Here is a 24,148-nt window from a genome sequence, read left to right as displayed (position 1 = left end):
CCTGTCAGCTAACCTCACCTTTTCATTTCAGTTTATAATGACCTCAGAAGGGAAGCGAGCAGCTTTCTTGTGGGCTGAATTTTGGAATCTTCCCACTCAGCATTCCCAGCATATTCCTGGTCTTCTCTTGTAAAAAGTCACTATCCCTGGAGCATGGGTGGCCCTAGGGCCCACAAGCACTAGGAAGCTGTTCCAGCTGGCACAAGTTAGAGCAGCTTGGAGGCTGCTCTAGCTTGCACCAGGGGCTGAATTATCTTCTAGCTGTCTCTGGGATGGTGGGGGAGCAAAAATTTGACAAAGCCAGCTCTGTCCCCTGCCTCAGGTGCAGTGGGTAGAGTTCAGGCACGCCTGAATCTCTCTGGCCCAATGAAGTACCACCAGGGAATGAATTGGACTCATGGTTCTTAAGGTGTGGGAGTGGTCAGAATTACTGGGACATTCTGGGAATAATGTTGCCTGTTGTGTCTATGTGAAAAGAAAGAGCTGTGAATTAAAGCAAAATCTCTCTGGAAACTTGCTTGGGCAGACTTTCCTCTCCAGCTCCTTTTGTACCCTATCTTTCATTTCCTTGGACCCGGTGTTGTATTAACAGGGGGTTTGCATCAAGATTAACTTTGTGTTCTGCTGTGAGGCACGCAGGCACTGCTACAGAGCTGAAGGGTTTAGATCATTTGGCCAAACTCTAGTGAAATATGAACCCAAGAAGAATTCAAAGGTATAACTAGGATCAAACAAACAACAGAACAAAGTTCAGGCCCCTCTGATGAAGGAGACAGTAGAGATGCCGACACAACATGTGAGCCCAGGCTATGAAAAGAAGTGGTGGACCAATCGTGCGCCCCCGCTGGAAATCTGGACAGGCTTTTTCTACCTGCTGGCCTTTATTTCTGGCGGAAAAGTTTTCTCCTTGGCACCACGGTGCAGCACAAAATGCGCATGCGCGCACAAGCGCGCCTCAGGTTTGAGCCCCTAGAACCTGGGAGCTTTACCTGCCACCGCAAGGCTGCCCCTGCACCTGATTTTATGGGCATAGTCACCTGAGTGTGTTTTTTAAGGGGGGCAGGAGACCATTGTGTGACTATAGGGTTGGTTTGGAGACCAGGCCTTGGGAGAGGAGGCATTGGACATGGGGCACTGAAGAGCATCCTACACCCCAGAGGTTGCACTGGGGCCTTAGAGCAATGTTGGAAGCCCTGGCTCTGGAGTGGTGTGTCATAAATATAAAGGGAAAGGTAACCACCTTTCTGTATACAGAGCTATAAAATCCCTCCCGGCCAAAGGCAAAACCCTTTCACCTGTAAAGGGTTAAGAAGCTAAGGTAACCTCGCTGGCACCTGACCCAAAATGACCAATGAGGGGACAAGATACTTTCAGATCTGGAGGGGGGGGGAGAACAAGGGTTCTGTCTGTCTGTGTGTTGCTTTTGCCGGGAACAGATCAGAAATGCAAGCCTTCCAACTCCTGTTAAATTAGTAAGTAATCTAGATAGAAAATGCGTTAGATTTTCTTTTGTTTAATGGCTGGTAAAATAAGCTCTGCTGGAGGGAATGTATATTCCTGTTTTTGTGTCTTTTTGTAACTTAAGGTTTTGCCTAGAGGGATTCTCTATGTTTTGAATCTGATTACCCTGTAAGGTATTTACCATCCTGATTTTACAGAGGTGATTCTTTTACCTTTTCTTTAATTAAAATGCTTCTTTTAAGAACCTGATTGATTTTTTCATTGTTCTTAAGATCCAAGGGTTTGGGTCTGTGTTCACCTGTACCAATTGGTGAGGATTATTATCAAGCCTTCCCCAGGAAAGGGGATGTAGGGCTTGGGGGGATATTTTGGGGGAAAACGTCTCCAAGTGGTCTCTTTACCTGTTCTTTGATTAAAACGCTTGGTGGTGGCAGCATACAGTTCAAGGACAAGGCAAAGTTTGTACCTTGGGGAAGTTTTTAATCTAAGCTGGTAAGAATAAGTTTAGGGGGTCTTTCATGCAGGTCCCCACATCTGTACCCTAGAGTTCAGAGGGGGGAAGGAACCTTGACATGTCATGCAGGAGAGGGAGGAGGAGACGGCGAAGCTGTTGCATTGGAAAGGCAGGAGAGCACCCTGCAAACCAGCCACTGGGGTCTGGAAGCAACACTGGAATCCTCCACCATGGGCCAGATTTTCAGAAGAGCCCAGGGCCAGATGTTTAGTTGCTCAGCACTTGCACCTGGCACCAGATTTTCAGGAGAGCTCTGCTCCTTCCACTCACCATGTGCCCAGCACGCTGAGATCATTCAAAAATCGGGCTACTGGTTCCCAGCCGATCTGAGTGCATTTGAAAACCTGGCCCTATGTGGCCACAGTACAGGGAGGCCAGAGTGTCCAAGGGAATTGAGGTGGCCCTGAAACTGCTCCGCTAGGTCCAGGGGGGAGAAGAGTAGGAAAGGCTCTTACCCTGCAGCTTCTGTGCTGGAGACTGGGGATGGGGAGTCACATTGTAACTCCTGGATCTCCAGGCTCCGGTGCAAGAAAATGGCACATCAGGCAGGAGTTACGCCATGTAACAGGACCTGCGAGCAGTGACGCTGCCATGTGCTCCTGAAAGATCTTCTCCGAGCTAGAAAGCGAGGCCCTCGCTGCGCTGGCATAAGGGGCAGCAGTGCGAGGATACCCTGGTGAGGCCCCTGCTGGTATATCCCACCGTCGAGGCCCAGCACCGGCCCTTACCTGGAAATCCGCTAACCATGGCTGTGGCTCTGGGCTGAGCTGGCGCAGATCCTGTATGTGGGCTTTGCGAAGGGGATTCTTCCCCAGGGCTGCACTCGGATCGCTGGCTGTGGGGACCCTCTTGAAAGGCTCGTGGCTGGCAATCTGATTGGTGCTGTACACCCTTCGCCTGGAGGAGGATTTAGGGTCCAGCCCTGTTCGAAGGAAGAGCTGATCAGCAGCAGGACCAGCCAATGCCAGTGAGGTCTTTAACATCACTTGTCTTGGGCAGCAGAGAGTGGGAGGCCCCTTCCTCTAGAAGGCAGAGAGCCCCGCTCAATCACTCTTACCGACTCCACAGAGAATCGCCCTGACTCTGCTGGGAAGATGGACTTTGGATGGGAGAGAGATAAACCAGGCAGGGGGAAGGACAATGAGAGACTTGTGCTTGAGAGCCCCCAGGGAAAAGAACCCTCCACACTGCTCATACGCAGGGGTAGCCCAGGCATGAAGGGGCCAAGCTTTGGAATACAGTACATGGACTTACGTTCATAGAGTGGCTTTCGTCCTGAAGGATCCCTATTTAAATCAGGGATCCCTGCACCCAGGACTGACATGCAGCCCTTCCTGGGATGGAACACAGCTGTGACACTGTTGGAATTTGACTGAGCCAACAGGATTAATACCCTTAGCCTTGAGAAAAGTGCCAGGGACTTGTTAATGTCCAAGAGGTCAGGACCTGGGGTTTACATCTGCCCCAGACTCCTCTCTCCTCACTGAGTGTGATTTTGATACTTGGTAAGTGCTGGGACTGTTTTGCAAGTCTGAGGAATGTCTAGCCAAAGACTTGAACACCTCTGTCCTCTCCCATGTTTGGCAGGTAGGTAATCATTCGCCCCATTCTGCTGATGGGGAACGTGAGGCAGGGAAAGGCAAAGTGACTTGGCACGATATCTCCAGCAGAGTCAGTGGCAGATCCAGGAATAGAGAACCAAAGAGTCCTGATTCCCAGTCCCCTAATCTAACCCCTCTCTCTCCTTTTGTGGAAGCAACAGGGCGTGGCATGTCCCCAGAGGAATACACTATTCAGGCTGCCTAGTAGTGGGGTGGGATTCAGTAAGATCCTACATCTGGAATTGGAATTTGGCCTGATCCAAACCTTGCAGAGGGTTACCAAGAGCCCGGGAAGCCATTCAGTGCAGATGGTTTTGACTATGAGAGGGAGCGTAAACATTGCAATAATAATCCCAGGGCCAAAGCCCAGGATGTGTTGCAAATCTCGGGGGATGCCTATCCTCAGTGGGTTCCCACTTCGATTCCCAGACGTCTTTGAATAAAGCAGCCAAGCCAAGTGGAGTCTCTGAGCTTTGTGTGATTTGTTGCCACTTCTCCAGAAACCCCTGTCACTTCAGAGATACAGCTGAAGGGATGTTATCTGAAAGCGACAAACCAGTGGCTAAAGGCAACGATCAGGAAGAGGAGTGGGTGATGCTAGTGGGTTTACAACAAGGAGAAACTGACCAGTATCTGGGTCAGATTCTCTCCTCGGTTCTTCGCCAACCACCAAGAAATCAGGGGTCCGCTCTGAAGGGAGCCCCCCCGCAGAGTCCTTGGGATAGCTCCAGCTCTCCGAGCCAGCTCCCTCTTCCTGGGAGTGAAAGAAAACGGAACTGCCTGACTCCTGGGAATGCATCATGCTGTAACGCCGTCTCTTGTCCTGGGAAAGAAAGGGAAAGAGAGGAATTGGGCTGAAATGCTGCATCCACTCTGGCCTGCTGGGTCTGGAAAGGGCTCAGGATGTGCATGGAATTGATAGTCTTAGCAATTCGTACATTACCCCCACCCCTCTTGATGAAGTTCTGGGATACCCTATGTCTAAGTGCCCCTTCTCCCTATATCCTGTTGACCCCTACCCCTTTTCCCCTCCCCCGCTGTCCCTGATCATAGAACTGGAAGGGACCTCAAGAGGTCATCTAGTCCAGTCCACTGCATTCAAGGCAGGACTAATTATCTAGACCATCCCTGACAGGTGTTTGTCCCACCTGCTCTTAAAAATCCCCAATGATGGAGATTCCACAACCTCCCTAGGCGATTTACTCCAGTGCTTAACCATCCTGACAGTTAGGACGCTTTTCCTAATGTCCAACCTAAACTGCCCTTGCTGCAATTTAAGCCCGTTGCTCCTTGTCCTAGCCTCCGAGGTTAAGAAGAACAATCCTTCTCCCTCCTCCTTGTAGCAACCTTTTATGTACTTGAAAACTATTATCATGTCCCCTCTCAGTCTTCTCTTTTCCAGATTAAACAAACCCAATTTTTTCAATCTTCTCTCAGAGGTCATGTTTTCTAGACCTTTAATCATTTTTGTTGCTCTTCTCTGGACTTTCTCCAATTTGTCCACATCCTTCCTGAAATGTGGCACCCAGAACTGGATACAATGCTCCAGTTGAGGCCTAATCAGCGCGGAGTAGAGTGGAAGAATTACTTCTCGTGTCTTGCTTGCAACACTCCTGCCTCATCCCTTCACATCCTTATGCCTCAGGCAATTACAGCTGGTGCTTTTCAAGATTGTTGGCTCTTCTGTTGGCTTGTGTTATGTTTGGGAAGGAGAGGAAAAGAACAAAGCACAGTGGGATCAAACAACTGCCCCACCTTCCTCCTGCACCTCAGTGGTGCACAGTTGATCCATGAATGGAAGTGGGGCAAGCCACTCAGCAAGACACCCTGTCTGGTGGCAAAGTTTTCTGTGCATGTGACGAGCATAATATCCAAAGAAAGATTCAAGTTAGGGCCATCGTGGCCTTGGTAGAGCAGCCCTGCAACAGTATGTGGCTACCAAGCTAGGAACTCCTGCTGATCGAACTCTCCGCCATGGTTCCCTCTTCCCCATACAGCCACATTCACATGCATGACTCATATCTGAGAGATAAGTCTCCATGCCAGGGAGGAGTGAGAGAGTGTGTAACTGGCTCCCCCACCACACCCGCATACACGCACGCCATGCACACCCCCACACTTCATGCACACATACACATGGATTCACACACACCATGCACATGCACACCCAAACACATATGAATACACAAACATACACAGGCATATGCATACCCACCTAGGGTGCATGCACACTGCCCATGGGGCTGGGAAATGTGGTATAGGTTACTTACAGCTCTGGGGTTGGAGATGTACAGAGACGTGTCACAGACAATGCTGTACCCAACCAGCCGGTCACCAGGGAAGAGGCAGCTGGCACTGACTGGGGAGATCAAGACCTCAGTGGTTTCAGGAAAGACCCACTCCACGGTTACATCACTCAGGACAGGTGCCATAGCTTTCTTCAGAGACTTGATCATCTGGCAGGACAGAGCACAAACCCACATGGTCTGTCAAACGGCAGAGGGGAGGGTGTTGTGAACGAGTGTGCGGGCATGTCTTGTGAGCATGGGCATGCATAGATGCCTGAGTGTGTCGGCATGCACCTGTGGGTGAGTATGTGAGTGTGTGAACATGCCAGCGTGTCTCAGTGTGTTGCACAGTGAAGATAAACAGACCTGCCGACCTGGCCTTCAGAGTCGCCGATTGTCCTCTCCAGAGCCCATCACAATGTCATGTCTTGAGTCCAGCTGATAGAACAGGCTGAGCTCACAGGGCGAGGCTGATAGCCCAGCTGCTCTTGTCTCCTGCCTGCATCTTACACATGATGCTTCAGGGGAAGGTGGAAAAAATCCACCCTGTACACATCTGGCCGATTGGGCAAACTGACCTGCCCCATGGGAGTGAGAGACACCAGCATGGAGTGAGAGGGCCCTGTGATCCCTGGGAACTCACCTGCTACATGCCACCTGTCTCCAGTATTCCAACCCCCTCAGCGGAGCATGCAGGTGGTTTATGCCACCTGATCCTTCAGCTGCCAGCTACCAGTCTGGTCCAAGAAAGCAACTTAGAGCATCCCTGAGGCTGCTCCAAATTGTGCCATCTACCACCAGCCCTCTGCACTCCAGCCAATTTCCTTTTTGCCCTGCCAAGCCCCCTGCATCAGGGGCAACGAAACCAACCATGGGTGCATTTCAGAAAATCCTCAGTATGAATTTCAGCAGATGCCTTTGCTGCAGGATAATACTCTGGTACCTTGGATGGCAGGCAGGTCCCTGCTCTGCATAGGCATTAATCACACACACAGTGTCGAGAGGGCTCTAACTCTGCGCCATTCCTTCCCAGCCACGAGACACGCTTGCCTTTCTGTAGAGAATTCCCTGGGGCTTTCCAAACAAGCCTCCAGTGCAGACTCCGAGAGATCTCTGCGCTCTGAATCAACGTGACTCCGCATCCTCGCAAGGACAGCGAGCCCTTCTCGCAAGCGCACAAAGAGGCTACTGGAAGCTCAGCACTGGGCCAGCTGGGGTCAATTGGCAACACTCTAGTAAATCAACGTAGTCCCACTGACCTCTATGGAGTTATGCCAGTTTACGCTAGCTGGAGATCTAGGCCAATATCAATGTATATATTACAGGCAAATCCATTGGTCACTGCTTTCCCACTAGGGACTGTTTTCCAGAGTGCAGAGAGAAGTTAAAAAGAGATTTACCTACAGGGCATTTTAAACTTTCTATATGGTTCAATGTCCACAATACAGGATCTGTAAGACACACCAGGATGTGTTTGATGGGGCCATTAATTGATGCCTCAGATGGCTGAACCCCATCTGTATAACAAGTGAAGCCTGTATTAACAGCCCTGTAAAAACGCCCTTTCCTGTCTTGGGGCTTAATTTATAACACAGACGCTTGTGCTTCTCTATCTCTGAAAGTGCTTCCTGGGCTATAGGGGGAACAGGATCGAGCCTTTTCCGTGAAACAGTCATTACAGCTGGCATTTCCGACGCTGGTGCTAGGCTGGACTGAACCAATGGGAGCCTGTCAAGTTAATGCACAAAGAAGGGTGAATCTCAGCCTCCCACTGAAGTCAGTAAATCATATGAACCCAATGACTGTTGCTGGGGAGAGATGAGCGTTCTATCCCAGAGGGGCCAGGTGGGGAAATGCATAAGGTTTAGGGTATGTCTACACTGCAGTCATGGCTAGACGGACCTGAGCTAGCTTTAATCTAGCTAGCTCAGGTACCAGAGCAGCGAAGCTGCAGCAGCATGGCCTACAGCATGCCCTAGTCTCCCAAGTAATTGCACAGCCCTCCTGGGCTTCATGGCTTGATCCAAGCTAGTTCAGGTGTGTTTAAACTAGCAGCAATCACCGCCCATGATTTCAGTGTAGACAAACCCCTAGAGAACGGAAATGGAAGTGGAGGGGAGGCAGATGATAAAGGAACCATAACTCCAAGTTTGGAGTATAAATGCTGTAGAAGAGAGACGGGTGTAGAGTCTCAAACATTGCCAGTGAGACAGGATGTAACCAGGAGAGGTGGGAATAGTGAGGCTGTGAATAATGAACCTTGCAATGCAACTCTGAGGAGTGAAAGTGACAGGTGCAGGGAGCCCCGTTATTTATGGCATTGGCAGCATGGGAGCCAGACATCAAAACCTCAAAACTGCTTCCCAATCTGCATTAAAGTCAGTTTAACCAGCAAAACTACTGCACGGTTATTTCTCTTCCGTGTCCCCCATGAACCTCCAGGTGGCTGAGCTCAGCAAAACGGGGGATTTTGACTTCACTTCACAGCTATTAGCTGCCTGGATGCCAAGCCCTCTGTTTTGGTCTGTGTCTACCATTGCAGCTATGTTTGCAACCAGGAGCGTGTCACGCCTGCCGCTTCCATTCCTCCCTGCGCACAAGCTCTGCCTCTCCAATGAGTCTGACATGAAGGCTCTTTTTCATCCAGCTCTTCCCACCCACACGCTGTGTAGGAGTTGGCGAGCCAGTCCCAGAGCAGCTTGTGACCACCCCCATCCGCAATGAGATGAGAAGTTCACTAAAACACAACATGTCTGTTCCCCTGGGAAACTGTTGTTGTTTGAGTCCAGAGAGGCCTACAGGAATTTCAGCTCAGGAGAGGAAGAGGTTGGGGGGGTGGTAATTCGGTCCAACACCACTGTGCTGGTGTGTTCAGGATCATCCTGATCCTGCTTCCCATGAGCCACGTTTGTGGGATGTTAACTGGTCCTGCCGTCAAAGTCAGGGCCTGAGAAACATCCCTGCAAGGCAGTTCTTGGTCACAGTGATCCCCCAGCTTCGGGGAGTGGTGTCTGGGCCTGCGAAATCCACACCGGGCTTGCTGCCCTGCAATGGAATTGGGGGTGTGTGTGAAAATCAGGCTTTGCACTGGCAGTTCATTCTGTGAGTGCAAAAATGGTGGTACAAAATAGCAGGCGGGGCCTCTGGTTTTTAGGAACCGTCCCGTCAGTTCGATGTGAGCCCATTGCGCTGCAGTGTTGCCATGCCATGGCGCACTGATGGACAGCAACATGGAGACACCCAGCTTTGTCCTGTTGGATAAACCTGGGAAAGTGGCAATTCTAAATTCCCCTCCTAGGATTCACCTAGTCAGCCAAAACCTCTCCAATGGGGAGCAGGGCCTGGCATCGCTGGTCTCATACTGGGACATATATCAGCAGGCTGGAGATGCCCTCAGCCACACAGGGCAGCTCTCCTCTGGCATATCCTAACAGCCCACTGTGGTGTAAAACTCTAGTGCTAAACCCAGTGGATTGGAGTCCTTTCTCCTTCAAATTCACCATCTAAAATCCTGGTAAAAATGATCCATCCCTCAGCACGAAAAAACACCCATCACACCTCCGCCCCTTCCCTCCCGGTGCGCTGCCCTGACCCATTATACAGAAAGAGGGCAGGGTGCCTGGGGCTGGATTGGAAGGTCCCTGGCTAGCTGGGGAACAAATCTCTGGTCTCACCAGCCCAGCCCCTTTGCAGGACGGACTTCGATGGGGCAGCTACTCCCTTGCCCCAGCCCAGCTTTGTCGGGGTGCCGAGAAGCCTCCAGTCTTCGGGGCAGCTATCCAGACCTACCTAAGCTCTGAGTCCTGCCTGGTTTGCCCCCCCCCCAAGGAAAAGCCAGCGATGAGAAGAGGGGAGGGATCCTGAGTAGCAGTACCTTTGGCTGCAGCCTCTCACCCTCCGCCAGGAATTCTGCACTCCCCTTGGACACGGCAGCCAGCCCACGCACCAACCTCCTGCAGGCATTCTGCCCAATGCCAAAGCTATAGCACCTGGGGAAAAATGGAAATTCAGGATATAGGTCGGAGCGAGGAGCGGGGGCCATTAGAGCAGGAGGCCGGATGTAGAATCAGTCTCCTACCCCCCCACTAATGCTGGGCAATGTAATAGCATTGAACAGTCCTGGCTCCCCTTGATTTCAATGGGAGCTGCAGGCGGTCACCCCTCTGAAATCAGCCTCCAGTGAGGTACCTAAGCATGCAGCAAGTCAGCCAGATGTTTAGCCTCCACTGCTCAGCCCTGGTCAAAAGGGGATGAAATGATAGAGGGGGATGCCTCCCTGGTGGCACCCGAGGGGATGCAGGCTTGCTGGGACTGGCCATGGGGCACTTTCCGCCCCCACCTCCGCTTGCCAGCTTTTGCAGCAGCTTGCTCCCTCTCTGAATACAAACAGCCTGCTTTGGTACAGGGTCAGCTGTTTTCCCCAGCTGAGTCCTGCGGTCGATACCATTAAAGACCTGCTGATTATCTCTGCTCAGGATTCAAATAAACTTTCTCAAGGAAAGAGCAGCCAAGTGCTTTCTTGACCTTCCCAGCCCTTCTGTTAAAGTAACCTTTTTGTTGTTACTGCTTCTGGCTGAAGCCCACAATCAAGAATTGGCATCAGGCAGGAAAAACCATAGGTGTGTACAAGCCCCTCTGCAGGCAGGGGCTTGGGCCTAGCTGGCTAGTGAAGGGCAGGCAAGCACTGATCTCACTTCATAGACTAAGGGATCAGCTCTGCTCCCACTGATGACCGTGGGAACTGTGCCACTGAGCACAGGGAAATGACCAGCTGTTATAAGGGAGGGAGGGACGGACAGAATTCAATGGAAGTTGCAGGTGCTCAACACCTTTCAGGATTCATCCCTGTCTCTTTAAGATACACTCCTGCCTTGGAGCAGGGGTTTCCACCTCCCCTAGGAAAGGACTGTCTAAGGACTGGTGAAGAGGAAACACAAACACCTCGTTCCTCTCTGCTTTTCTCCAGCCCTGCCTGTCTGGAACACCCTGAGCAATTACCTCTCTGGGCCTGAGAGCCTGGCAACTAGGGCTGCTGCTGCTAGTCTGAGCAGAACCTTCCTCCCTCAGTGAGGGGTCTGGAGGTCCCGATGGCCCCACAGAAGCGGAGAGCGGTGGGGTGGGGGGGTGATGGACACAAGAAGGGAAGGAGAATCTTCAAGGATGAGAGGGAAACTTATCATTTGTTTTTTCTGTTCTGTTTCTCTGGTTTCTGAAACTGTGTAGCAGCCTGTCCAGTGGGAAAGGTATGCAGCCTGGTGCTCCAGCTAATCTGGGATCCTGTCTCTGATGGGGGCCAGGACCAGCTGTTTCAGGGGAAAGCACAAACCCCTCCAGAACACACCTGACTTTGCCATATGGGACCCTGTAGGGTGGGGAATTCCTTCCCTGCTCCCAGCTGATGCCCCTCATCTCATGGAAAGGCCTCGTGGTTTCATTCTGTGGACAGAACTGCAGATCCTGTTATTCATGCCCCTTCCGAATGGATTTAGGGCTTGTCTATACTTGGAAGTTAATTGGGATTAAGGTAGGGTGTGATTTTTAAAATGCAGTTGCTATTCCCCTGATAACTTTACATGTGGACAAGACCTTAGTAAATTTATAGGGAAAGTTGCTTGATTGCATTTCCCATCAATGCAAGGAAATCACCAGGAAAGGCAACATTAACATTCGGTGCCTGCTCAGTTCACATCTTACTCCTCACACACCACATCCCTCAAATGCTCACTGGCCCAGGAGCAAGTGTGGGAAGTTGGGTGCTGATACTTATGCTTTTTCATGCATACAAGAGGGACTCAATCCCCACAATAGCTGCAAATCTCAACACAGCCCCCCCTTAATAAATGTCTGATCTTTTTCTAAAACTATCTCAGGACATGGGACTCAATGATTTATTGTGGCAATGAGTTCCACAAGTTCTCTTTATGTCACATAAATACCATGCATTTCCTTTAAGCTGCTTTTCGCGTTTGCTTTTCAGAATATTTGATTTTTATGCTGCCCCGCACTGGACCCAGCTGGGACTTAGAACCAGATATATTAAAAGACTGCAAGGAAGACTGTTCTCTGGTCAATCCTGCAAGCAGAAGACATCAGTGAAGAGGCTGCTCTAGTGAAACTGCCAGTCCAATTTCCCTGGCTCAGATTGTCTGGATGACCTTCCAGAAAAGCACCTGAACTTCTGGGATTCATTCCAAACCCTGGTACTACAAGCTACCATCCTGCCTTTCATTCTGAGTGTAGGATGACTGTGAAATGTAAGATGGAGTCCTGCTCCTGGCATTGCACTCCGAGTCCCCTACATGCTGGATTTTTTGCCCATATGCCAGAGGATCCCAGAGTTATCCATACCTGGTGGAGAAAGAGTGGTTCCGCAGCAGCTCAATGACCTTCCCGGTGTTGCTAACAGCTCCGTCGGTCAGCAGGAAGAGCAGGCGCGGGTGGCCCCTGTGGATGGGCTGCCGGATGATCCACTTCAAAGGGGATAAGATGTTGGTGCCGCCCATATCCGCCCGGATCTTCTTGATGCTCTCACACGCAATAGCCAGACTCTCCTGCAAAGGGAGCAGAAGCGCCCACTAGCTAGAGTCATTGTGGTAAATATTGTGATTGATGCTGAGCGCTGATATAACACTTTTTGTCTGGGGATCCCGAAGCACATTATGACATTGCTACCCCCCCTTTTAGTGGATGGGGGAAACAGGGGCCTGGTGAGGAGAAGTGACTTGCTGTGGGTCAGACAGCAAGTCAGTGGGAGAGCTGGGAATGCAACCCACATCTTCTCAACTTTTGGTCACCTGCTCTAACCACCAAGCCACGCTGCCTCTGTAAAAGGCACGCACCCAATGCATCTGCAGCTATTTTCTGTAGGAGAAATTCGTGGAGGGCAGCACAAGGCATATGCAACACAGAAATCCCACTTAATCTTGATTCTTTAGGGCTTAAACAGGGCTAGTGCCCGGGCAGGGTGCCATTGCTGTCCCTCTGCAAGGGAGTAATTTCACTCTGTGTGCAAGGGCAGTTGCGATTGTGTAGACCTGTGTGTTTGTCCTTAGACAGTGAGCTCTCTTGAGCAAGGTCTCTGCTTCTTCCGTGCTTGGAAGGTGCTTCCGTAAATAAACAATAGCACATAGCAGGTGCTTCTGTAAATAAACAATAATAGTGATGAAGACAATTGCAGGGTACATACATGACAGCGGTACATGTGAGTACATGGACCCAGCAGTGAAGGTCCTGCACTGTATGTATGAATGGGAGAAAAGTGGAAGTCAGTGCATGGGATCTTTTGTGATAGCAGGGCACATGTCTAGGGCTGCACAAAGTATACACAGAACTTTGTGTGCATTTTTGTGTGGCTGGCTATCCAGTGCCTGTTAATCCACACCCTAAGGAACTCTTCGCGCTGTTCAGCCCAAAGCTATGGATTTGTTTTAGGTGAGGGTGATCTGTGCCATCGACCCAGACATCAGGAGGTAATAGCCTCATGCCTGTAACATTCTAGGCATGAATGACTGGCACATACAGTAGCCTTTTTATGGAAAGGCTAGATCCCATTTGTCAATGTCTGATGCTATGTGGGGTGCAAACCCCGACCCTGCAGTATGCTGGGCTGCAAGAGGACATGTGGGTCTTTTCTAGTGACATGGTGATGGCTCAGAGGCATAAAGGCCTGGCCCCTGCTGGAGAAGGGGGCTGGGTTGATGAAATCTGCAGGGTTAGCTCTTTTCTGTTTCAGGAGGTTTCTGATCATTCTGGCTCTTGCTCATTAGCTCATTCAGGAAGAGCTCAGCATGGCCAGTGCAGAGAGAGTCCAGGAAAGGTGGGTTCCTAAAAGCCATGTGATGGAAAGTCAGAACCTCCAAACCTAGGTCGCTATCTTGGCCACAACGAAAGGGGTTCTGGTGTCTCAGAGGTTCTGTCCTCTCAGAAAAAGTCCCTGGAATTCATGTACCCAGTGTGGAAGATCTGGGATATTAGCACCCCTCTGTTAATACCTTTCAACGGGAGCATACCAGCCCAAGTGAAGAAACCTGGACTCCAGAACAAGAGGATTGTGGCTAATGGTGTGTACAGCTGCTTCACACAGAGAGGCAGAGCCCTGAGTGAGCTACACAACCAGCTCCCTGGACCTGATGACCCCAGGGCAGGGCAGGGCAGGGCACGGGGTTGGTATCAGCTGCAGCACGTTCCCTGCTACCATCTTGCAAAGGCAGCATGTGCCAGTCCCCGCAGCAGTGTCTGAGCTGCAAGGCCCTTGACCTCTTCCGTGAAGGCCAAGGAGTTCAGAAATGTCTTCACCCACCTCACAGTAAGCGTGACTGGAAGGAAAGAGGGTCTTAAAGGTCGACCCAAATCCGATGACGTTGAAGAGGCATGCCGGTGCCAGGCTCTTGAGTATGACCAGCAGGGCATCCTGTGAGGGTGAAGGAAATAAAAGTGAACACATGTCAGGAAGCCTGATATTTGATTGGTTTCAGAGTAGCAGCCGTGTTAGTCTGTATTCGCAAAAAGAAAAGGAGTACTCGTGGCACCTTAGAGACTAACAAATTTATTAGAGCATAAGCTTTCGTGAGCTACAGCTCACTTCATCGGATGCATTCCGATGAATGCATCCGATGAAGTGAGCTGTAGCTCACGAAAGCTTATGCTCTAATAAATTTGTTAGTCTCTAAGGTGCCACGGGTACTCCTTTTCTTTTTGATATTTGATTGGAAGCCTTGGCTTTACCAGCAACATTACCCTCCTGGTTTTCCTTCTCCACGTTAACTTCACCACTACTCTGCATTTGGCTGCATGCAGTTCAATAACACAACAGAATAACACTGCTTGTTTCACAGAATCATAGAAATGCAGGGCAGGAAGGGACCTCAAAAGGTCATCAAATCCAGCCTGCAGCACTGAGGCATGGCCAAGTAAATCTAGACTGTCCCTGAAAGCTGTTTGTCCAGCCTGTTCATAAAAACCTCCAGTGATGTGAATTCCACACCCGCCCTTGGAAGCCTGTTCCAGAACTTAGCTACCCTTAGAGTTAGAAAGTTTTTCCTAATCGCTAACCTAAATCTCCCTTGCTACAGATTAAGTGCATAACTTCTTGTCCTACCTTCAGTGGACATGGAGAACAATTGATCATCGTCCTTTTTGTGACAGCCCTTAACATATTGGAAGACTGTTAACAGGTCCCACCTCAGTCTTCTTTTCTCAAGTTTGGGTTTTTTTAACCTTTCCTCATCGGTCAGGTTCTTTAACCCGCTTATCATTTTTGTTGTTCTCCTCTGGATTCTCCTAATTTGTCCACATTTTTCCTAAAGTGTGGCACCCAGAATTGGACAGAGAACTCCAGCTGAGGCCTCACCAGTGCTGAGTAGAGTGGGACAATTAGCTCATGAACTTAAATACAACATTCCTGCTAATACACCCCAGAATGATATCAGCCTCGTTCACAACTGCATCACATTGTTGACTCACCTTCAATTTGTGATCCACTATCACCCCCAGATCCTTTTCAGCCATACTACCACCTAGCTAGTTACTCCCCATTATGTAGTCATGTATTTGAGTTTTCCTTCCCAAGTGAAGTACTTTGCACTTATCTTTGTTAAATTTCATTTTGTTGATTTCAGATCATTTTTCTAATTTGTCAAGGTTATTTCAAATTCTAATCTAATTCTATTCTTCAAAGTGCTAGCCTCCCCTCCCAACTTGGTGTCATCCTCAAATTTTATACGCATACTCTCCATTCCATTATCCAAATAATTAAGGAAAATATTGACTAGTACCAGACCCAGGACTGAGCCCTGCAGGACCTCACTACAGATGCCCTCCCAGTTGGACAGCGAACCATTGATAACGACTTTTTGAGTATGGTCTTTCAGCCAGATGCACACCCACCTCATAGTAATTTCATCTAGACCACAATTTCCTAGTTTGCTTTTAAGTGATTCACACATTAAGAAAACACTGCATGCATTTGATTGATATTCTCCACCAATAAAGCTCCTCGGGACAGAGATGGGTAGTATGCACCCCAAAATGTAAGATTTTGGGGGATGGGTTTTAATAAGAGGCTTTACAGAACTTTAATAGAATTGTTTTCATGAACTTAAAAAAAATCAATGTAAATAATTTTTGGATAGAAATCTTCTTTGTGAATGTAGCCATGTGTATTGTGAGAGAAACTGTCTGCTGTGTTTTTTTCTTGACCAAAGTGCACAAAACAAACAAAACAGCATAAATACCGAAAAAAAATCAACTTTTTTAAACAAATTTTAAACTGCTTTCTCTCCGAATGAATGATTTTTCACCTGAAAAATTCTCTGTAACTTTCCCTTCTGAATTGGTTCTTTTTATTAGAGAAAAGAAATGTAATCGATCTCACATCATGCATGGTGGGAATGGAATGCTCCAGGATGAAGGGTGCTGCTCGTTTTGACAACGAACAGGAGACCGTGGATATGGAGTTCGCTTGTGAAGAAGAGGATGGTTAAAGGCCAAGTGCAGGTCAGTGATTTGTGTTGTTCCAGAGTGGTTTAGTGTTGTGTGTTTACATGAGGATGAGATCAAACAGTTGTCAGTTTGCCTTGGGCAGGAGAAACCCAAGAGCCAGCCCTGAGAGAATAGCTGCTAAGGTCAAAGGAAGTGGGAGAGCCTCCTTACTTTCTCATTGATAGAGGCATGGATTAGGTGACCCAAAAAGCCAGGAAGTTAAAAATATACCATTTCCAATTGAAGGGGAATTTTAGATTATCAGACTGTAACTTCCCAGTTGGAACTTGGCCATAGCACCAGAGCTAAACACTTCAGCTCTTAGGGCTTGTTCCAAAGCCCAGTGAAGTTCATGGAAAAATGCCATGAGGCTTTGGATCAGATCCTTAAAGTCTTATAGAAACTTTATTGGCACAAGTTGATAGCACCTCTCTAGCTTCATGGCCACCCCAAATTCATTCCTACAAACAGTGCATCACATCTGCAAAGCATCCAGGTCTGGAGCTCCCAGTGACTTCAGTGGGGGGGGGTTATGCCTGAGCCCTGTACCGTTTTACACACACACACACACACACACACACACACACACACACACACACACACACACACACACACACACCCTGGCTCATGACTGGCTGAAAACAGTCATGTGACAAGTCCGTAAGTTTGTATTGGAGACTCTCTGAGAGGTAAACAATACAGAGATCTGGAGCAATGTTAACCGATATACATGTATGTGTTTTGACTGGCTGCAGATGAGTTAGGGAAAACTGAGTTAGTGAGAGAACATATTCATATTGCTGCTTCCTGAAAGGTTCAGCAGAGGTGATTTTTCCCCCCCCAGGATCTTGAAGTTGGTATTTTTAGAAGTAGTTTTCAAAAACAGATTTCCAGATATTTCTAATGAAGCAATTCAAATGTATGTTACGAATACGGACTTCACATTTCAGTGAGCAGGAAGATTTATCACTCCTTAAGGTAAATATTGATCTCAGTTCTGCTGCACTCGATATTTATCTCACAGATCCATAAACCTAGATGGTCACCTCAAGAGAAGTCAATATCTGCTTCTTATTCCCTGTTTGCTAATATATATGCTTGATACAGTCACACTTACCACCCTGTATATAGTGGTTTTGAAATGGTGAGCTGCATTAGAGCAGGATTGTCAGAATGAAATCAGCCGCAGGAAATTAAAAGCATTAAACTTTCCCCCTTAACATTTTAGTCTTGGATTCCCTTCCCCCTCCCCTTCCCCCCCCCCCCCGATTACACACACACAGAAAACAAGCACCAAATTACTTCCTATCTATTCATTTTAGATTCATTTTAATCTACAGATAGCACTGTTGTCACATAGCACAGTTTTCATACCACACAGCTCCATTTCCTCCTTCTAACATATCCAAGTTCATCCTATGCAATTTATAGTCCAAGCTGATGACTATGCAAATGTTATTCAATCAAGTTCAATCCATCCAAAATACATTAAAAGCAGCAACTGCATTCAGACTTTTACAAATGACAGAAGCCAGGAGAAAACAGGAGAGTGGTTTTTTTTTTCATCTCAAGATACATTGCCTTGAAAGGTGGACTCTCCTTTTCCTTAGAAGTAGAAGCGAAAGGGTGGGCTGGCAAGCATCCTTCTTCCATTCAGGATGGCCACACAACTGGAAATCTTCAAGCACATTTCTTACCATACTAGTTAAACTGCCAGGCAGAACCCAAAGCCTTCCTGAGCAGTTCCATTTCAGTACCAGAGACAGTTCCCTCTGTGCTGCCAGGGTGAATTTCACCCCCAGAAAGTAGCTATTGTAGGCTAGGATTTTCAAAGGAGTTTAAGGGAGTTAGGTACATAAAGCCAGGGTGCCTAATTCCCTTCAGTCCCTTTAAAAATCCCAGCCATAAAGAATAATGAGTTAAATTCAGCATTGATGTAACTGGTAGGGTAGGGTTACACATACAGGGTGCACTGTATGTCAGAAAATAGGTGAAAGTGACAAAATAGTGTAAGTTCCACAGACCTGGCACTCACTGGGTTTGTAACAGGAGTGTAATTTACACAGCTTCCTGCATCAGCCTGAAATTATTTTTGATGTCTCCCATGCAAATAATGACCAGGCTTGACCTGCTTAGCTTGTAAGAATTAATGAACCCATAGCTCAAGGTTATACATTAAATAACATTACACAGCACTAATCCCTGATAAAGCACATCTCATCCATAGATCTTGCCATGCTACACAAAGATGAGCACAGATTATTTTAGTTACTAAATAACAATAATCTTTCATATTTATCTAGGGCAGTGGTTCTCAAGGGTAAGGATCAGGACCTGGTCTCAGGCAATAATAGGTATGTCCTTAGGTGAGTCACTGAATCACTCTGTGTTTCAGTTCCCCAACTGTAAGATGGGGATAATAGCCCTTCCTTTCTCCAACCCTTTGTCTGTCCTGCCTATTTAGATTGTAAGCTCTTTGTGTACCAGCACCTGGCACAATGGGGCCCTGAATTCAGTTGGAGATTCTAGGTGCTACTCTCCAAAATGTAAAATAAATTATAACAACTAACTTTGCCTAAAACACCCCTGTGAAGAAGATATCATCCCCCTTTGCAAGTGGGTAAACTGAGGCCCAGGGAGATAAGTGACTTGCCCTAGTCCACGCAGTGAATCAGTAGCCGAGCTAGGAATAGAATCTAGATTTTCTGACCCTCGATACTGCTCCTCTGAGTGGGAAGGAATGCACACAAAGAAGAACAGAAGCTCCTAATGACTATCAGGTTGTAAAATGTGGGGGGGAGGAGCAGTGTTTCCTTGCACATCAGTGAAGTAATCTTTCATCTCCAGTGGCTTTGACATCTCAGTGTAGCCCTTTGGCGATACCATCACAGGGACCAGTAAGCTCTGCAGTCAGCTCTGTTCCATAAGTGGCCCGCGGGTCTCACACTTGCAAGGGTAAGAGAAGTGGGATCTGAGTTACTATAGAAAATTCTTTCCTGGGGATCTGGCTGCTGAATCTTGCCCATATGCTCAGGGTTTAGCTGATTGCCATATTTGGGGTCGGGAAGGAATTTTCCTCCAGGGCAGATTGGAGAGGCCCTGGAGGTTTTTCGCCTTCCTCTGTAGCATGGGGCATGGTTGACTTGAGGGAGGCTTCTCTGCTCCTTGAAGTCTTTGAACCATGATTTAAGGACTTCAATAGCTCAGACATGGGTGAGGTTTTTCATAGGAGTGGGTGGGTGAGATTCTGTGGCCTGCGCTGTGCAGGAGGTCGGACTAGATGATCAGAATGGTCCCTTCTGCCCTTAGTATCTATGAATCTATGAATCTATAAGTGCTTTTGCCTGGCAAGACGGGACTGCATGCTTTTCAAAGAATGATAAAGGGGATTTTGAATGCGGTGATACTTAAATCTATTTCTTTTAAATTCACGTGTGCACACACAAACATGCATGTATGCACCCAGGCACGCACACAAACATACGTGTGCATACATAAGATTTAGGATACTAGGCTTTAGTGGCCCCCAGGCAGGCTCTGGGTCTCTGCAGGTGGCCTGTACAAACTAGCCCTTCCAGAACTCTGCCAACAGCCAGCACACAGCAGGCAGTGCTCTCGTTCTCTGCTGGTGGGGGCCTTCCGAATCCTGTTCCCATGGAAACAAGAGCCAGCTTGGCAATGATAAGACTTTGAACAGGGCTCCTGCTGGAGGGCCTCCGGTGCAAGTCCCAGAGGCAGAGACTATGCCCAGAAGGGGATGCACCAATGCCCAGGGGTGAGCTCCTGCAGCAGTAGGGGTTCTCCATCCACCTAGCTCAGCCCCAGACATGGGTGGCACTGTGAGAAGAGAGGGTGTGACTGCACACCTGGGACTGAGCTAATTCAATGGCTCTCCCAGGTATTTGCTGCCTGTAGGGCATTCACCTGCAACTTAGAGCTGCCCTTTCCTGGCAGAAATTCCAGGGGAAGGGTGGCTTTACAAACCCCACCTGTCCTCCCCAGGGCTAGGGGTTGTAACAGCCCCTACTGGCTCAGGAAAATGTAAAATGCAGGGGTGAACTAAACCCTGAGAGTCCAGAAGGAAATCTTTTCAGGGCTGCCCCTCCCCAAACTGCAGCTGCTTACTGAGACCTGCCAGGGCCAGCTGGCAAACAAAGACCTGGCCTGTGAAGTGCAATAGGCATAGACAAGAATCATTAAATAGTGACTAGAGAGATTTCTCCGTCGATGGCTGTAGGAGTTTCAAGGAGGGAAATTTGGCTAAGTCCAGGCCTGTACAGTTATACCAGGCAGTGGTGCACAGCCAGACTCTGTCCTGATTTACATCCTTTTCAGGGTATGTCTGCATTGCAGCTAGGGTGGGTGAATGGCAGTTTGTGCGGACATACCCGTACTAGCTGTACTCCAGCTAGCTTGCTAAAGATAGAAACCTCAGGCTTCAGCGTGGGCTGTACCAACCATCTGACCCCCCCAACCCTCACCCCCAGGTCTGTACTTGCTTGTACAGCTGGTGCTGAAACCTGCAGTGTGGCATTCTCACTTCTATTGTTATCAATTAACTAGAGTACATCTAGCACAGGTTTGTCTATCCAAACTGCCATTCCCACAGGGTAGATGTCCCTGAAGTCACTGGGGGAAGCTGACACTGAATCCATCCCACAGGAAGAATATTTGCCAGCCATACCCAAGCCCCCTGTCTTACTGCCCATCTTCTATTATTTCACTCCTGAGTGGGTCATCTCTAAGACCCCCATTCAGCAAAGCACTTAATGGGACCTCCAAGAACTAAATAGTCACCTTGGCTCTCATAGGGCCCAATCCTGTGAGCTGTATTCATATAAATAGCCCCACTGAACTCACTGAGTCTCCTCATGTGAGTAAGGTTTGCAGGACTGAGCCTATAGGACTGATCCAAAACGCACCGAAAACAATGGAAAGGCTCCCACTGACTTCTAGGGGCCTTGGCCAAAGCCCAGTTACCATAATGTCATCAAAACAATATGACATGTTTATATAGGGTTATAGTTCATATGTAGGGCCCTACCAAATTCACAGCCATGAAAAACTCATCACAGACCATGAAATCTGGTCTCCCCCCATGAAATCTGGTCATTTGTATGCTTTTATCCTATACTATATAGATTTCAAGAGGGAGAACCGCATTCTCAAATTGGGGGTCCTGGCTCAGAAGGGAGTTGCAGGGGGGGTCGCAAGGTTATTTTGGGGGGGGTGCAGTATTGCCACCCTTACTTCTCCACTGCCTTCAGAGCGGAGAGCGCCCCACCAGCAGCACTGCAGAAGTAAGGGTGGCAATACCAGACTGTGCCACCCTTACTCTGTGCTGCTGCTGGCAATGGCCCTGCCTTCAGAGCTGGGCTCCCGGCCAGCAGCCGCCACTCTCCAGCTGCCCAGCGCTGAAGGCAGCGACACCACCATCAGCAGTGCAGAAATAAGGGTAGCAGTACCGTAACCCGCCCCCTACAATAACCTTGCAACACCCCCCCAACTCCTTTTTGGGTCAGGACTCCTACAATTACAACACCGTGACATTTCAGATTTAAATAGCTGAAATCATGACATTTCTGATTTTTAAAATCCTGTGACAGTGAAATTGACCAAAATGGACTGTGTATTTGGTAAGCCCCTATTCCTTTGTACCTACGGATTATAGCGCATACGGCACATCCTCTGGCATATGCACTTATACCTATCTACCTCGACAGCTCAATGTCACCCACTGCTGATATAGTCATTGTGCAATGCAGCAGCTCTTTAACACTGCACAGCAAAACCACAAGACAGTTTAGCACAGGCCACAAAGAATTCCTTTACCAGTCAAAGCTGCAAAGGAAATTTAAACAGGTACATTATTGACTATTATTTATAATGGCACCTTCTATCCAAAGAGCTCAACGTCCTTCACACATTCCACAGAGGTAGGTAAATGTTATTATTTTGCTTTTACAACTAGGAAAACAGAGGCACTGACTGGTGAAATAACTTGCCCAGGGTCACAGAGCAGGTCAGTGGCAGAATGCCACCTACAGAGTGACTGGCACCAACCACTTCCTGCGGTGTTTTGAGTTTCTTTGGGGGTCTTCCATCAAAGTACTGACCTGTCCCAACCCTCTGTCTAGGCTGTGAAATTTGACCAGACAAAGGTTAGAATGACTTAAGAACACATTATATGCAAACCAGTGAGATGCTGAAAACAAAACTGCTTTGGATTTGTTCCATCCACAGAAAGAACACCCCATGACCCCCAAAGAGCCGAGAAAGATGGGCAGAGATGCTTCATCAACACTTAAAGAAACTTTTTTGCTAGCTAATATTTAACCAGAGTTTAATGTTCAGCCAATTCTCCGCAACTGCAGATCCCTAGGAGTCGCGTTTTACCCTCTGTGGTACCTTGACGCGGTTGATGTTTGTGCCGCTCATGCTTCCACTGCGGTCTATCAGAAATATAAACTCTCCCTGGGTTTCCCTGAGGTCTGGCTGGCTGGTTCTCAGGTCAGGGCAGAAGTTCAGCATGATCACGGGGTGGTGAGGGATGTCCTTGTTCAGGCGTTTCCTGATGATTTCCGTCTGCAACAAGCAAGAAATGAACTTGAGAGGAAGAGCACCAGTGTGGCTGCTTATCTGTAAAACCCCTCCATGTATTGTCCCTTTCCCCCCACCCCACCTTTTAACTCTAGGCATGAATCAGAGCAGTGTAAAAAACACAGTGGTAAAAACACCTGAGCCCTGTCTATGCTACAGCTTCCCCATTCCTACCCCCTGTGGAGTGGCTCCAGTGCTCAATTACATGTCTGATTTTAGGGAAGATGCATTCTGGAGGGCAAATGCTGCATGAGACCCCCAATCCGAGAATATCTACATATTGACTGCCTGCATGAATGCACAGTGAGAACACAACCAATCTACATCTTGGGATAACCGCCTTATGGCAGAGGATCTTCAAATGCTTTATTAAATTAGCCTCTCTGTATGAAGTCGGTACATATTATTAGCATGTGCATTTTACTTATGGGGAAACTGAGGCCCCATGCCATTAAGTGACTTGCTCAAGGTCATACAGGAATTAAATGGCAGAGCTAGGAACAGAACACATGACAGCCTCAAGCTTTGTTCCACATCTAAATGGGGCACAATGTCCGGCTCTGTTATTTCCTGCTGATTCTGATTTTTTCTACATGTTCTTTTTATCATATTTTATCACATACATTAAAATACCGGGCCTACCACTCCAGATATAATTGCAGTAGAAAACTGCATGATACATAGTTTCTTCACTACACATCAGACCTCCGACCTATTGGCTTTTTGCATTTTTGCATTTTACTCTACGTATCAATCGTCATTTTAAAAAATCAATAACATTGAACTTTAAAAAAAAAAAGAGGGCCCATGATGCTTTTAGACTCCTCTTTGTTATGTGTATTAGGATTATTTATTTATATTACCATAACGCCCAGAGCCCCATTCATGGACTTATACCCCACAGTGTTAGGCGCTGTACAATAACAGAACAAAAAGCCGACAAAGCCTAAGCTGACGTGAATCAACAGAGCTCCATTGACATATGGAGCAACACCGATTTATACCAGCTGCACATCTGGCCCCTTGTCCCAGCTCAGCAGTACTGAAACACACTCTTAAGTCAACAATTTGTCTGAAAAAAAGAAAAAAAAAACCCAAAGCTGCCGATTCTCTCTGATTTCATGGGAAGTTTACAAACCTTCTGCCTGAATGATTGGTCTTATTTTATACAGCCAGTGAGGCTTCCATCCCCAGAGCCCTCTATA

At 48.1% G+C, this 24,148-nt stretch overlaps 1 protein-coding gene and 1 long non-coding RNA gene across 3 annotated transcripts in view; one reads left to right on the top strand and one right to left on the bottom strand.

The window, feature by feature from the left end:
- Positions 1–24,148, bottom strand: part of VWA5B1 (von Willebrand factor A domain containing 5B1) — a 66,913-nt gene that overhangs the window by 25,282 nt on the left and 17,483 nt on the right. For both annotated transcript variants that reach the window (XR_006276349.1, XM_043499983.1), the window contains exons 8-14: positions 22,752–22,928; positions 14,164–14,274; positions 12,213–12,415; positions 9,739–9,853; positions 5,847–6,032; positions 4,204–4,399; positions 2,704–2,897 (exon numbers count right to left, since the gene is read on the bottom strand). Coding sequence is in view for 1 of the 2 variants with exons in the window: in XM_043499983.1 (XP_043355918.1) it covers positions 2,704–2,897; positions 4,204–4,399; positions 5,847–6,032; positions 9,739–9,853; positions 12,213–12,415; positions 14,164–14,274; positions 22,752–22,928 (1,182 nt within the window). In the remaining variant the exon portion in view is untranslated. The remainder of the gene's footprint in view (positions 1–2,703; positions 2,898–4,203; positions 4,400–5,846; positions 6,033–9,738; positions 9,854–12,212; positions 12,416–14,163; positions 14,275–22,751; positions 22,929–24,148) is intronic.
- LOC122457061 lies at positions 1,414–23,298 on the top strand. The gene is made up of 3 exons (XR_006276350.1): positions 1,414–1,472; positions 16,212–16,358; positions 23,163–23,298. It is a non-coding gene; the product is annotated as an uncharacterized LOC122457061 (long non-coding RNA).

Source organism: Dermochelys coriacea, chromosome 18 (genome assembly GCF_009764565.3).
Source record: "Dermochelys coriacea isolate rDerCor1 chromosome 18, rDerCor1.pri.v4, whole genome shotgun sequence".
NCBI lineage: Eukaryota > Metazoa > Chordata > Testudines > Dermochelyidae > Dermochelys > Dermochelys coriacea.
Note: the sequence above shows the minus strand (reverse complement) of the source record. Positions and strands in the feature narration are given on the sequence as shown.